Source organism: Macaca mulatta, chromosome 1 (assembly GCF_049350105.2).
Source record: "Macaca mulatta isolate MMU2019108-1 chromosome 1, T2T-MMU8v2.0, whole genome shotgun sequence".
NCBI lineage: Eukaryota > Metazoa > Chordata > Mammalia > Primates > Cercopithecidae > Macaca > Macaca mulatta.
In genome coordinates this window covers 122904517-122918175 of record NC_133406.1, presented here as the reverse complement: position 1 = coordinate 122918175, position 13659 = coordinate 122904517, and the positions used below count along the sequence as shown (strand labels likewise).

The window sequence follows — 13659 nt, the reverse complement described above, 5'->3', positions numbered from 1 at the left end:
CCCTGACCTCTGAGGAAAATGCCTCATAGAGGAAAGCAAGAGCGGAAGGAGCAGGGCTGAAGCCTGTTGTTTCCCTACACATTCAGTGGTCACGTCCAGTAATTTCTCCTCTACTATCTTCCTTGTACATTTTGGGCACCAGTTGGAACAGGTTACATAAGTAAATCAAAAGCCTCTTTTTGCATACCAGCTTTTTTTTCTGTAGCACTTCAGTTTCACTTAAAACAGAGCTACGTGTGTGTGTGCACGTGCATGTGTGTGTTTGTGTGTATAATAGGTGTGAAAATGGTTTCAATAATAGAAAACATATGGTTGAACAAATACAAGTAACTTCCATATTGCAATACACAAGTGGATCTTAGGAGTGGTCCTGTAAATCTGTAGGAGTAAATTTTGTTTAGTAATTTCTTCTGATTTCTAAAATATTAATTTATATACATTTGTAAAAGGGAAATCATCACTTTGGAATCTCTGATCAAAGGTTAACTACTCTTTGAAAATGAAATACTCTCTTTAGACTCTCTGGAATGAAACCCTTCCCTATTGTACATGTACACACACATACACACATACATAGAACAGGCTGCATACTGTTTCTGCTGACTGCCTTCAGATGGGCCGGTCTGTGTGTTCATCTTGATACGACTCAGTCCACCTATTTGAAATCTGACCTTAACTTTTTCAGGCACCAGTTCCTTTGTAATTTTTATTTAATGGTAAATATAATACAACAGAACACAATGCAGAAAATCATATGTAATACCAGTATCTTAACAGAACAGGTGCAATCTTTTTCAAATATTCTTTGTCTTTTTATGTGTTTTTAAGTGCATATAATCATAATGAATACATTTGCAACTTGCTTTTTTTTTTTTTTTAAACAACACAATTCTTTAAAAACTCAGACTTGCCTTTAGAAGAGTGGATATATGTAATACTACATATACAATATTTTCATTGGTAGTGTAGGAGTATGATAACTGATGGTATCATCAATGACTTTAAAATTGCTGGCTGCATCATCAATTACTTTAAAATTGCTGGCTGCATTTGGACATCTGCAATAACCCCTAAATTGTTTTTACTCTCATGAAGGAAAAATGAATTTTGCAAAACAGACAAGCAAAGAGAAAGGGGTCTTCTCCATCAGCCGTGAGGTCTTACTTGCTCAAGCTACACTTGTCAACTACGTTATGTCAGGTTTCATGATTGAAATCTCTTGTGGTTAAGTCTGGTGTTGACCTAGGTAATATTTACTTTTCAAGACTTACATAACTTGCTATTTCATTCAGAGTTCAGTATTTACTTTCCCTGTGAACTTTTCATGGAAAATAATGATCTCAACAGCAGGAAAACAGTTGTGTTCTTCTTTCCCCCCCCTTTGGCTCACAGAGTCTCAACATTGGAGACTTATTCTTAAATTTGGCACATTTTATAGAGACACATTGGGAAGGCTGAAAGTTTTTTACATACACTCTTCACTACTGTCCACCATAAATCTCACTAGGGACTGCGCACTCCTTGCTTACCAGTCTCCCTCGGTAAACTGGTGAGAGGTGACCCTCAACGTTTTTACTTTTTATTTGCTGAAGCAGGATCAATGACAATGACTTCTTTTGTCATGTGGTAGGCAGTTAGATATGCAGAGCTTCTAGAAATAGTGCAGACTGGGAGACTGGAATGTAGTTACCAAGTGTGCCAATGAACATGAGATTTTTTTGCTTGATTTTTAAGCTAAGGCTGACTTACTCTCCTGACATTTAAGGGCCTCCTCTCCAATTCCCAGTCATCAGTAAAGGATGTGTACACGGAATGACAATATTACAGCAAAAACAACCTGCAAGTAAATCGGATGCATGAGTCTATGTATCTTGCAAGGAAATCTTTTGCACTTAATCACAACATGGTTCTTCTCAATACTATGCAGAACAGAATTGATTCAGAATGTTTTCAAGCCTGAACGTAAACAATATTGTTGCCTTTTGGGTTTCAGCACCTCCTTATTCATCCCTATTTTTTTCTTTTATGGGAAGAGTGGTGGTGAGGTGTGTGAAGATGATAGAACGTGCCCCAGAAACTGAACCAAGAAGAGGCGCCTGTCATATCGGGGGTACCTAGATTCCTGTGAAAGGAAGCCCAGCTGAAGGAGCAGAGTCACCACTTTATTTTAAACACAAAACATGGCACATGTTGGTGCTCTCTCTCTCCATTAATGGAGCCTCGTGAGGATGGGCTGCATGGAAGTTTGAGACCCTGTTGCTGAATCCTCGGGCCTGATGGTCTATCACTGAAGACAAGACTTCCACAGAATCACACTAAACATTAACCTAAGCCATCAGAAGCCGTTAACTCCCGTGACACTAAATTTCAGCGAAACCTTCGGGACCCACCCCCTCACTCCCTCTCGCCTAAACGCTGGGTCAACCCCACGAACTGGCGGTGGCAAGGCCCTGGGCACCGGTGAAGTTCTCCGGGCAGCGCCGATCGGCGATCTTCTCTTCTTTCGCGCTCAGACGGCGGAGGCAGCAGGACGCTTTCGGGCTGCTGGAGCCGGCGGCGGCGAGAGGCCGGAGCCCGGGCGGCCGGGCGGGGTGGGGGAGGGGCGGCGGCAGCGGGGCCGGGAGCGTGCGCGCGCACCTTACACTCCGCCGCCCGGGGACGCCCACTGGCGAGTCGGGGCCGGTAGGCCGGCCCGGGCCCCGTCGCCCCCGCCCTCCGGTTCCTCTCCGGCGTGAGCCCAACGGGTGTCGGCCCAGCAGCTGCTGCGCTCACCAGGCCTGGGGAGGCAGGGTACCGGGACCGGGCCGCAGCCCCGCGCGGCGTGGGTGCGCTGCCTCTTCGGCAGCCGCCGCCAGAGCGAGCAGCTGCGAGCCACCGGAGGCGGCGCGAAAGAGGCCCCCGCGGCCGGGCAGGAAGGAGACGCGGACGACCTCTGCCTGCCCGAGGCGCGGCTGCTCCCGCGCGCCCCGGGCCTCCTGCCGCTCCAGGGCTGAGTGAGGAATGAGCCAGCGCCTGCCCTGGGCTCTCGGAGCGTGGGCCGCGGCTCGGCTTCTTAGGCGCGGGGGCTCGGCCACTGCGGCCGACGGCCTAGCTCGGAGAGCACGCGCCGAGGTTCACTGAACCGGCCGCGGAGAGGAGGAGGAGGAGGAGGTGGCGGAGGAGGAGCTCGGCGGGGGCGGCCGCCGCGCTTCCCCTCCCCCGGTACACGCCAGGGCTTCTCAGTGGCCGCTGGAGCAGGAAGTTCCGCTCCCTGACAGACTCGTGCGGTAGCAACAGCGGCGGCGGCCGCGGCGGCTGGCTGGGCTCAGGTATTTCGGACGCGATTGCCCTTCGCGCCACCCGTCGAGTGGGCAGCCTCAGAACTCAGCCGGGCGCCGGGCTCCTGCCAGGCAGCGCCGGGAAGCGCGGGCGGCCGAGAACTCCTTCCTGCTACTTCGCCCAGCGCCCCTGCTTCGGCTTCCCAGCGAGGTGGGAGACCTTCCTCCCTGTTTGCAGACGTCCGTGGGAGACCCTTATATTTTTCACCGCTAAGGTTAAGAGATTCTGAAATAGAAGCGTCGGAGGAGATCAAGTGAACCTTCTACAACTCCTCGGATGTCGCCACGCTCCCTTTCGGGGCGGAAGACTACGTTTGAGCATCTCACCGAGGTGCAGGAATGGAAGAACCCACCTTGCAGCTTTTCTGCAGTGTGGCTTGCCTGATCTACCCCTGGGAATGAAGAGGAGGCTTGTAATAACCCAGTGCAGTACAGATGTTAAAGAGGATATCGCAGAACCTAAACTTGTGATCGTTTGGAGGAGGTCACACACGTTTCTGAGTGGAAATGGACGGGCGTGAACGACGTGCCCTCTTAAAAAGCACAACAATCCTTTAAGAGGAGCGAAATTGAGTTTTCCCATTTCGGCCAAGATTTTGAAGACAGTTCAATGTATTGTACGTTTGACATAAGATGAGAACTTTCTGAAGTATTCTCTCCGAGAGCGTAAACGATGACTACCCCAGCCCTGCTGCCCCTCTCTGGACGTAGGATACCACCTCTGAACCTGGGGCCGCCCTCCTTCCCACATCACAGGGCTACCTTGAGACTTTCTGAGAAGTTTATTCTTCTCCTTATTCTTAGTGCCTTCATCACCCTGTGTTTTGGGGCATTCTTTTTCCTTCCAGACTCTTCAAAACACAAACGCTTTGATTTGGGTTTAGAAGATGTGTTAATTCCACATGTAGATGCCGGTAAAGGGGCTAAAAACCCTGGAGTCTTCCTGATCCATGGACCCGATGAACATAGACACAGGTTTGTTTATTTCAGAAGTTCTGGTACTAACATTTGGCAGAGCAAAGTACGGTGATTGGATCGAATCTGTCTTTTTTTTTTCTCCTTGCAGTAAAATGTAATTTTCCGAGTCGTAGGAATTGTATTGTTACTTCAACACAGGCTGAATAAAACCATAGACTGGAGGGACTCATAGAGTCCTATCTAAGTCGTTCTTCTCTTTGGTTTTATATAAGAAAAACATTTGGGTTCAGAGTTGTGTCTAATGTGGACATCTGGGAAGGGAGGTACGAAAACTTAACCTAAAGAAATGGTGACATAAGCTGTGCCTGCATTTATTAAGAACGTGTTGCAGTCAGTCATTTGTGCCACCATGTGAAATCAAAGCATTGAACCTTGACAGCTCTTTTGGGTTTGCTCTCCCAGAGGGCTCTCGTTTTCTGGCTTGTAGTTGAAGCTTAGTAGTGAATCTTAGCCTTTTAGGATGACAAACGTGGGCAGAATATACCTGTCATTTCTTAACGTGAAAATATCCTGGTTTTTGTTCTTTTTTTGGGGATGTGTGTTGGTGCTCTATATGAAATCAGTTAAAAGGTATTGAATCCTAAGTTATTGCACTTTGTGAGGCTTGTAGACAAGACTTTTGTAAAATTTAATTTTGCTCTCTCTTTTAATGTAATAGATGGACTGTGTCAAGCAGCTGTTAGAATTTGGTTGATTAAGGGGTTCACATTCTTTCAGATCACTAAATCTAAAGTGAGCTCTGGGGAGAGCATAGCCAAACTAGGATAAAATGGGAGCTTTAGTTACAATTTTCATAATTTTTATATTTGTACTCAAAAGAAGAGTTTGGGAAAGTAGTTGACTTTTCTTAAACCTGCCATCTTTTCCCTGTTTCTTAAAATAATTCTTGAGTATGTGGGAAAAAAATCATATGCTTGAATTCAGGTCCCATCTGATGATAGTTTTAACTTTTTGTCAAGCACCGAAAAAGCTTAGGTTCACATATGAGCCTACGTTAAGTATTTGGGAAAATGCACTGTTTTATGAGAACTGGTTTTTCTTTTTTTCTCAACCTAGTTAATTCATTACTTGTGTGATGGTTCTTTGACTTTTGGGTGAACTTTATGGAGTAGTTGTTAATTTGGAATTTTTCCCATTTTCAACTACTGTACTGGATTTCTTTAATTTTACCCTGTGTGTGTTGTGACTTTAAGAATAAACACTAACATGATCTGTGAAATATGTTATTGAAAAATTAACAGTGAAAGTAGTTTTCCTTGAAAATCTTATTTCCCATGATATTTGTATAACCTATGAAATATATTGAGAAAATGTATTAAGGCTGTTTTTAGAGCTGTTTCACAGCACTCACACATTAACATTACTTAGCTCTATTATTAATAGTATCTGTCATGTACTAAGCAGTTTAAAAAACACATTTTGCATGGTCTAAAAGATTAAAATATGACCACATTTTAGTTGAAAAACATTTACACAAAAATTCTCAGTAAATGGAGTTAAAATATGAAATTTGAATGAAAATACAGATATGTGCCTTTCATTCACATTTTTAATAGTCTGTATAAATAGTGTAAACAAGAATTCTTAAATTTATAAAGCCCTTGGATATATATGCATATGTATTTAGCTATCTAAAACTACTGGGTTCCTGAGTTTGGAATGAGAGATTGGTTATTTTTCTGATAGCAAGGAGTGGTTTGTGAGCCATGCCCTGAGTTTTGGCTAGTAAGAGTCTGGATAGCAAGAGATACATGTGAGTCTGGATAGATTCTAATGCAGTTTTTGGAATCTGTTCGGTTCCTGAGTTTTGGAAAACGAGAATTCAAATAGAGTTCAGGTGGCAAAGGATCCTTGTATTATTTCTTTATATTTCTGTGGTTATATCAGTTTACATTTGTTTTAGCGTATTATTTGCTGTTGTTTACTGTATCAGAAAAGAGTCTGTAGTAATAAACTTTCTTTTACTTTGAGCAAAGAAATACATTTTAAATTAAGTGTATGTTTCAAATGTGGAAACAAAATATCAAATGTATAAACATTAACTTATTTAAAAATAACTCAGAAAAATAGCATTTTTACAGTTGGTACTAAGATCCTACGTATTTTGGGTATGGGTCAGACCTTACCTAATTTAGAAAAAACAAATTGTCAGTTTATCTTAATTTAGTGTGTGTGCGTGTAAGGGTACGGGATAGAGAGCTGAGGATTGTTACTTTAACTGATAAATAATGGAAAATAAGTCATGGCCACGATTTCTTATTTGCAGTACTTAAGAGATACTTGTTTAGTTAGTATTTCTTTATTAATAGATTAGTGTAATAATTTGGTGTTTAAGTTCTGGAGTCAGACAGTATAGATTCATACCCTAGTTTGCCACTGATTAGATTTATGATACTGAGAAATTTTGAAACTGTGTTGTTTCCTTTGTATGCTAGTGGCATGTATCTACTGTACAGATTGTTTTATTGAAAGAGATAGTACATGCAAAGCACTTAACATGGTTCCTGACATTTAGTAAATGATCAATAAATGTTTATTATCATCATCAGTGATTATAATTGTAATGGAATATTTTTATTTGGAACCTACTTTCCTTTAAATACTGTATATTTTCTGAAAAGTTGGGTACAGTTTGATTAATATTTAAATGTATATACTAGAATCTTACTGTCTAAAGGAACATTTTATAACCGGTTAGCAACAAATGTGTGCCTACTGTGGCAGGCCCTGCTTTTATGGAACTTTCCATCTAGGGAGAGATGATGGGCATTAAATAAATAATTTTGATTTTGAGGTGTGATGAATGTTATGAAGTTGTACTCAGTGCTATCAGAGCATGTAATGAGTGACTTGGTCTATGGAGTTTGGGGTGGAGGGGCAGTGGCAATAAGGAAGACTTCATTGAGGAAGTGTGCCTCAGAAACATAGAATGAGTAGGAGACCACTTAGTGAAGTGGAATTGGAGGTTGAGGGGAGTTATGGTCAAAGCGGAAGACACAACATGTGTGAGAGCCCTAAGGCAAAAAAGCTTGGCATCACTGAGGATCTGAGAAATGTTAAGTATAGCTGTTGCAGAGTGTGTGGATCTAGGTGATGAGACTAGATGAGAGGTCAGGTTTGGCCTGCTTACAAGTTTTTTGTCCTCCTTCTTGTTGTTACAAAAGTTCGAATTAGTTGTCAGCATTCACAGTTCGGGAGATTTCATGTAGAAGTCTGGATTTCTGATTTCTCTTGAAAAATTAGAGGTTATTATCCAATGTATTTTCAGATGGTAATATTCTTTTTTTTTTTTTTTTTAATTTATTTATTATTATTATACTTTAAGTTGTAGGGTACATGTGCATAACGTGCAGGTTTGTTACATATGTATACTTGTGCCATGTTGCTGTGCTGCACCCATCAACTCGTCATTTACATCAGGTATAACTCCCAATGCAATCCCTCCCCCCTCCCCCCTCCCCATGATAGGCCCCGGTGTGTGATGTTCCCCTTCCTGAGTCCGAGTGATCTCATTGTTCAGTTCCCATCTATGAGTGAGAACATGCGGTGTTTGGTTTTCTGTTCTTGTGATAGTTTGCTAAGAATGATGGATTCCAGCTGCATCCAAGTCCCTACAAAGGACTCAAACTCATCCTTTTTTATGGCTGCATAGTATTCCATGGTGTATATGTGCCACATTTTCTTAATCCAATCTGTCACTGATGGACATTTGGGTTGATTCCAAGTCTTTGCTATTGTGAATAGTGCTGCAATAAACATACGTGTGCATGTGTCTTTATAGCAGCATAATTTATAATCCTTTGGGTATATACCCAGTAATGGGATGGCTGGGTCATATGGTACATCTAGTTCTAGATCCTTGAGGAATCGCCATACTGTTTTCCATAATGGTTGAACTAGTTTACAATCCCACCAACAGTGTAAAAGTGTTCCTATTTCTCCACATCCTCTCCCAGATGGTAATATTCAAGCCACAATGTAGTAGCGGCTGCTCCCTATAGAGGGGGCATGTGCCACTCAGAGTGCGAAATAAGTAAATATAAATGAATCGATATTTAACCTGGTTGTTGTTGAGTTTGCAAATTCTAGTCAGGATTCTAGACAGTTTGTAGTTAAGTATTTTGGTCTTTATCATAAATACTAAGAGAAGTTATTGAAGGATTGTAATAAAAGCAAGAGAATGACATGATCACTTTAAACTAAAAAAAATTAATCACTTTGGTTGCAGTGATTACTTACTGGATGGTGAGAAGCAGGAGGATAACAAGTTAAGAGGAGGTCTGGGTCACAGAGGATATATTGGCTTAGAGGACAGTGGTGATAGTGGAGAATGAGATAAATTAGTGGAGAAAGGTGGTTGATTCAAGAGGGGTTAAACTATTAAGTTTCACAGAAAATGGTGGTTGGTTAAATATGGGGCTAAAGTAGAAAGAAAAGAGAGTCCAAGATAAATTCTAGGTTTCTGGGTGACATGGCCATGGATTAGTAAGAAATATATACTATATTTAATTAATGCTTTAATTTATATTAGTGGTATTACATGAATTTAGTATATTTTCATGAGGAAACCAATATATTACTTTCTATTAAGTAGTTCATAAATAATCCAGAAATTTCAAGCACTATAGATACACTTTATAGATAAGGACATATTAAATGTGTAGTTTGGTTTTAATTATGGTTATTTATAGTATCTATGATTTTGCAGTACCCAAAACCAGAAGTTGTTATAATATACATGTTGTTATATGCTGATATACATAAAGTAATATACATAAGGTATACTTTGTGTACATAATAGATCTCAAGAATTAAAAACTTTTTTTTGAAAACTGACATCTATTTTATATAATGGCATTATATAAATGGGCTTTGTGAGTTAAAAAAAAAAAAAAAGAAAAACCCAGCTTATGAGCTGTTTATTTGAATAGCTAATAAGTTTCACCCTCCAGTGAGAATTTTGTTAGTCTGAATTGAATACTTGAGGGTCAGGTATATGTCTACCTTTGATAGTTTCCTCAAAGGGGAAGAATATAAGCATTGGAGTTATAAATAAGGCTGCATCTTAATTCTACTAACTAGCTGTGTGACATTGTGCTAGACGTAATCACTCAAACCTGTGCGCTGTCCAATACCACAGCCACTAGTTGTATATGACTCTTGCACTTAAAATGTGGCTAATCCAGGCTGCAGTGTGCTTTAGTGAGTTTCTCAAGTTCTTTATGTCATGATTTGTGTTTTTTTGCTTGATTCAGTTTTATTACAAGGGTAGAGATTTCAAATCTCACTATTGCAATTTTAATTTTCTTGTCATCTTTCTTTGTCTCATCCCTCTTCTAGACCTTTTTTTTTTCTCTATACTGTTTTTTATTTGGGGCTTTCTGCTCCAATGTGGGCAACGTCACATTGTTTTATCCTCTAATAAGTCCGCTGGGTGTTCCATTTCCCTTATAAATTGCTCATGATTCTTTTTCCCACTTCCGTTTACTCAGACATGAATTATTGTGAGGTCTGTTTATATTTGACATTTGTCAACAACAGACTGGTGTAGATGCCTTTGCTGCATTTCTTTTTGGTCCACTCGTATACTGAATGAATACCCTTTTCATCTTTGTAGTTGGAGAGAACAAATTGATCTATACAGCTCTCAGTCTAGTTTCCTCTGTTATAATGGTAGCCTCTTCAGTAGTCTCAACTGTTTTGGTGCTAGAATAGGGTTTTGTGTAATTCCCAAACTCAGGGTACATTTAGAAGTGTGGACAGTCACTGAGATTCTTTTTGTCTTGCCTCTTATCACACAGAATGCAGTTGCTCATCAAACTTCACTCGCACAAATACTCCAAGAGTTGCTCTTCTGACAAAATGTAGCTAAAAAGGTAAGAATTAGGAAGGAACTGTGTGGAAAGGGAGATTGAACTGCATGGAGGTCTCTGTCCCATTTTCTCATCGAGACAGAACATTCGGTCCTTGAGATAGGGTACAATTGGGATAAGGTAATAGTTTGGACATTTTTTGTTTCATGAAGTAAGGCGTTGTTCTGGAAAATCTAGATTTTTTTTTAGTAAGCTCTTTCAGATTCTGACAGTAGCTTCGTGATGGCTCTTAATTTTTTTTGACAGTCTGAGTTTTCATCATTTTCTGTGCCTTTCACAGATACAGTAATTTAGAAGAGGCTATATATTCTGGGGCGGCTTATCAGATAACATTTTGTATACGCTTGTTTAAAGTCTGATTTTGATTTGAAACAAAATAACAGTGACTTTGCTTTTATTAGTTCAGCATTATAAAGTCACTGAATATCTCAGTATGTTTCATTCTTCTCAGAAATGAGGAGTATTATTATGGCATAGTTAAAATGCAGAATGCCAAAGTGTGAGTCCTGATTTTCATGTAGGTCAGTGAGGGTTGGACATTTCAGGAGGTGACATAATGTGTAATGTCCATAATAAGTGAAAAGTATTTATTGGATGTAGTTAAATGTTTCAGGGAATTCAAAATGGTTCAAGTACTAGTTTATTTGCTCTAAAAGCTATAATACTTTTACACAGTTTCTCTTGGGTTTTATAAGAAGATTTTCAGGGCTATGAAATATTTATTTTCTCTTGTTAATACTTCTTTTGGGCTTTCTTGATAAAATGTCAAATTCACAATCTCAGAATATTCCTCCAATATTATAATGGGTTTATATAGATTTAGTCTCTATAATATGTAGTTTGAGATTTTGTTTTCTACCATCGCTGCTTACTGTAAATGTTTGCTTGAATTACTTTGAGTTTTTTCACTTAATGTTATTTCTAATAGTGTTTCCTGATCTTCAGGTTCTTGTTAGTATTTTACTTGTTAACAGCTGAGGGTAGCCCACATCCACATGTCTTAGTCAATTTTTTTGTTGTTAGAATACCACAGACTGGTTAATTTATAAAAAATAGAAATGTATTTGGCTCATGGTTCAGGAGATTGAGAAGTCCAAGAGCATGACACTGGCATCTATCTGATGAAGACCTTCTTGCTGTGTCATCCCATGGAGAAAGGTGGAATGGCAAGAGAGTGAGTGAGAGAGAGCAAGAGGGAAGTGGGCAGAAATCATCCTTTTATCAGGAACCCACTCCTGTGACAGTGGCATTAATTCATGAGGGCTCTGCCCCCAGGACATAATCACCTGTTAAAGGTCTTACCCCTCACCACTGTTGCCACTGTTGCGTGGGGATTAAGTGTCCAACACATGAACTTTGAGGAAGACACATTCAAACCGTAACATCACGTATAGACTTGCTCTCTTACCTCCCCTGTCATTAGGTAGTTTTTCTTTTTTTTTAAATCTTTCTCATGTATTGTTCATGATTGCATAAAGTGTTTTACAATCATTTGCTTACGTATCTGTCTCTTTCAATAGAAGATGTACTCCTTGAGAACAAATTACTATATTTTATTTATGTTTGTGTCTCCAGTGTTTGAAGTACATTTGGTCCTTAATAAAATTATATGCCTGTTGAATGAATGTTGTCCATGGCAAGGTAACAAATTCCGTGAGAGAAAATATAAACAAAATACCAGGAAGTGTTGAGAAATAAGATGCGAAAGCAGAGGGAATGATGTCTTAAAGTGAGAATACGTTCTTTAATAAAGGCCCTTTATAAAAAATAATAAGATTAGGAATAATTTGTGTTTTCCGTATTTAGAACATACTCTTTTAAATGTATCTAAAATATTTTGCATGCCCCCACATGGAAGTTTTTCTTATTTAGGAAAAAAGGAAGAAAATAATAGAGAATATATGATGAGTGTTTTCGTATATTTTCTTTAATCTTTATGTCAGATTTGTAAGTTAGGTATTAATAATTTTTTTTTTTTTTTTTTTTTTTTAGACAGGGTCTCATTCTGTGGTCCAGGCTGGAGTGCAGTGGCACAATTATAGTTCACTATAGTCTCAAACTCCTATGCTGAAGTGATCCTCCTGTCCCAGCCTTCTGAGTAGCTGAAACTATGGGCATGAGTTGGGACTACAGGTGTAAGCAACTACGCTAGGCTAAATTTTAATTTTTGTAGAGATGGGGTCTTACTTGTTGCCCAGGCAGGTCTCAAACTCCTGCGTTTAAGCAATCCTTTTACCTTGGCCTCCCAAAGTGTTGGGATTACAGGTGTTAGCCACTGCACCCAAACGAATCTTGTTTTTACAGATATGGATACTTTCAAATGGAGCTCATGCTTAAGATTGGAAAGTTGGTAACGCAGAAGCTAAGTATCTTCTAGAAATCAGTAGTACATGGTAAACATTAATTGATTTTTTTTTTAAGTGAAAGCAAGTTTATTAGAGGAGGAAAGAAACAAAGGATGGGCTACTCCATAGACAGAGCAGCCAATTTATTTTTAACTGGGCAAATGTTTTGTTTACTATTGTTTGAAAATTATAGAAATATTTAACTTATATAGGAGGCAGAGGTGGGAGGATTGATTGCTTGAGGCCAGGAGACTAGCCTGGGCAGCATAGTGAGACCCTGTCACTGCACACGCTTGCACATGCACACACATGCACACAGCTGGGCATGGTGGTTGGTGCCTGCCTTTAGTCAGAGGCTGAGGTGGGAGGATCACTTGAGCCCAGGAGTTCGAGGCTGCAGTTAGCTATGATTGTGTCCCTGCATTCCAGCCTGGGAGACAGAGACTCTGCCTCTTTAAAAAAAATTAACTTCTGGTTTGGGCTGACTCCACATATTTCTTGGATAGGAAAATCATATTGCTACTTTTATTTTCCCTAGTTGTGCAAATTCTGTCAGAAAAGTTTATTTTCACTGCTGTTGAATTTTTGCTAGAACTTTATTCCTGTCGGAACATGGTTGTAATGAAGTCTGCACTGGAGTTTTATTTTCAGATTGGGTATTAGGATTTGTCATTAAAAAAAATCTCCTTCAAAGAGGAGTCTTTCCAAATATCTGTTTTTGAATTTAATATAGACCATAAGGAAGACTTCATTATATATTAGAAAGAACATTGGACTCAGTGTTAAGAGACAGGGGCTTTAGTTTCACCATTGTTCTTAGTTGTTGAAGTATATTTAGATAAGCTATTCAATTTCTCTGTGCCTTGATGTTCTTATTTATGAAATGAGGGAATTGATTGAATCTTTAAAGATTTTTTTTCTAGCTCATGCATATGAAATACAAGTAATTTTATGAAGTAGGGAACTGAAGAGTGTGCAGTAATTTAGTTCATACGTCTCAAATATTACAAAGATAAAATGGATTCTACTAAAGGAATTAGTCTTTTTTGTATATAAAAATTAGTTTAAAATCACTTTAGAAATGACTAAAATTTATTTACATCATAATATGATTATTTACATAATGAAATCTATACCAATTTAAAA

General features: G+C 39.5%; 1 protein-coding gene across 2 annotated transcripts in view; it reads left to right on the top strand.

The window, feature by feature from the left end:
* Positions 1 to 3255: 3255 nt before the first annotated feature.
* The window catches only part of MAN1A2 (mannosidase alpha class 1A member 2), a 160340-nt gene continuing 149936 nt past the window's right edge, over positions 3256 to 13659 (top strand). Inside the window, exons 1-2 of one of the 2 annotated variants that reach the window (XM_028844502.2) lie at positions 3256 to 4292; positions 10097 to 10171. Coding sequence is in view for 1 of the 2 variants with exons in the window: in NM_001261288.1 (NP_001248217.1) it covers positions 3991 to 4292 (302 nt within the window). In the remaining variant the exon portion in view is untranslated. 2 annotated transcript variants of the gene reach the window in all.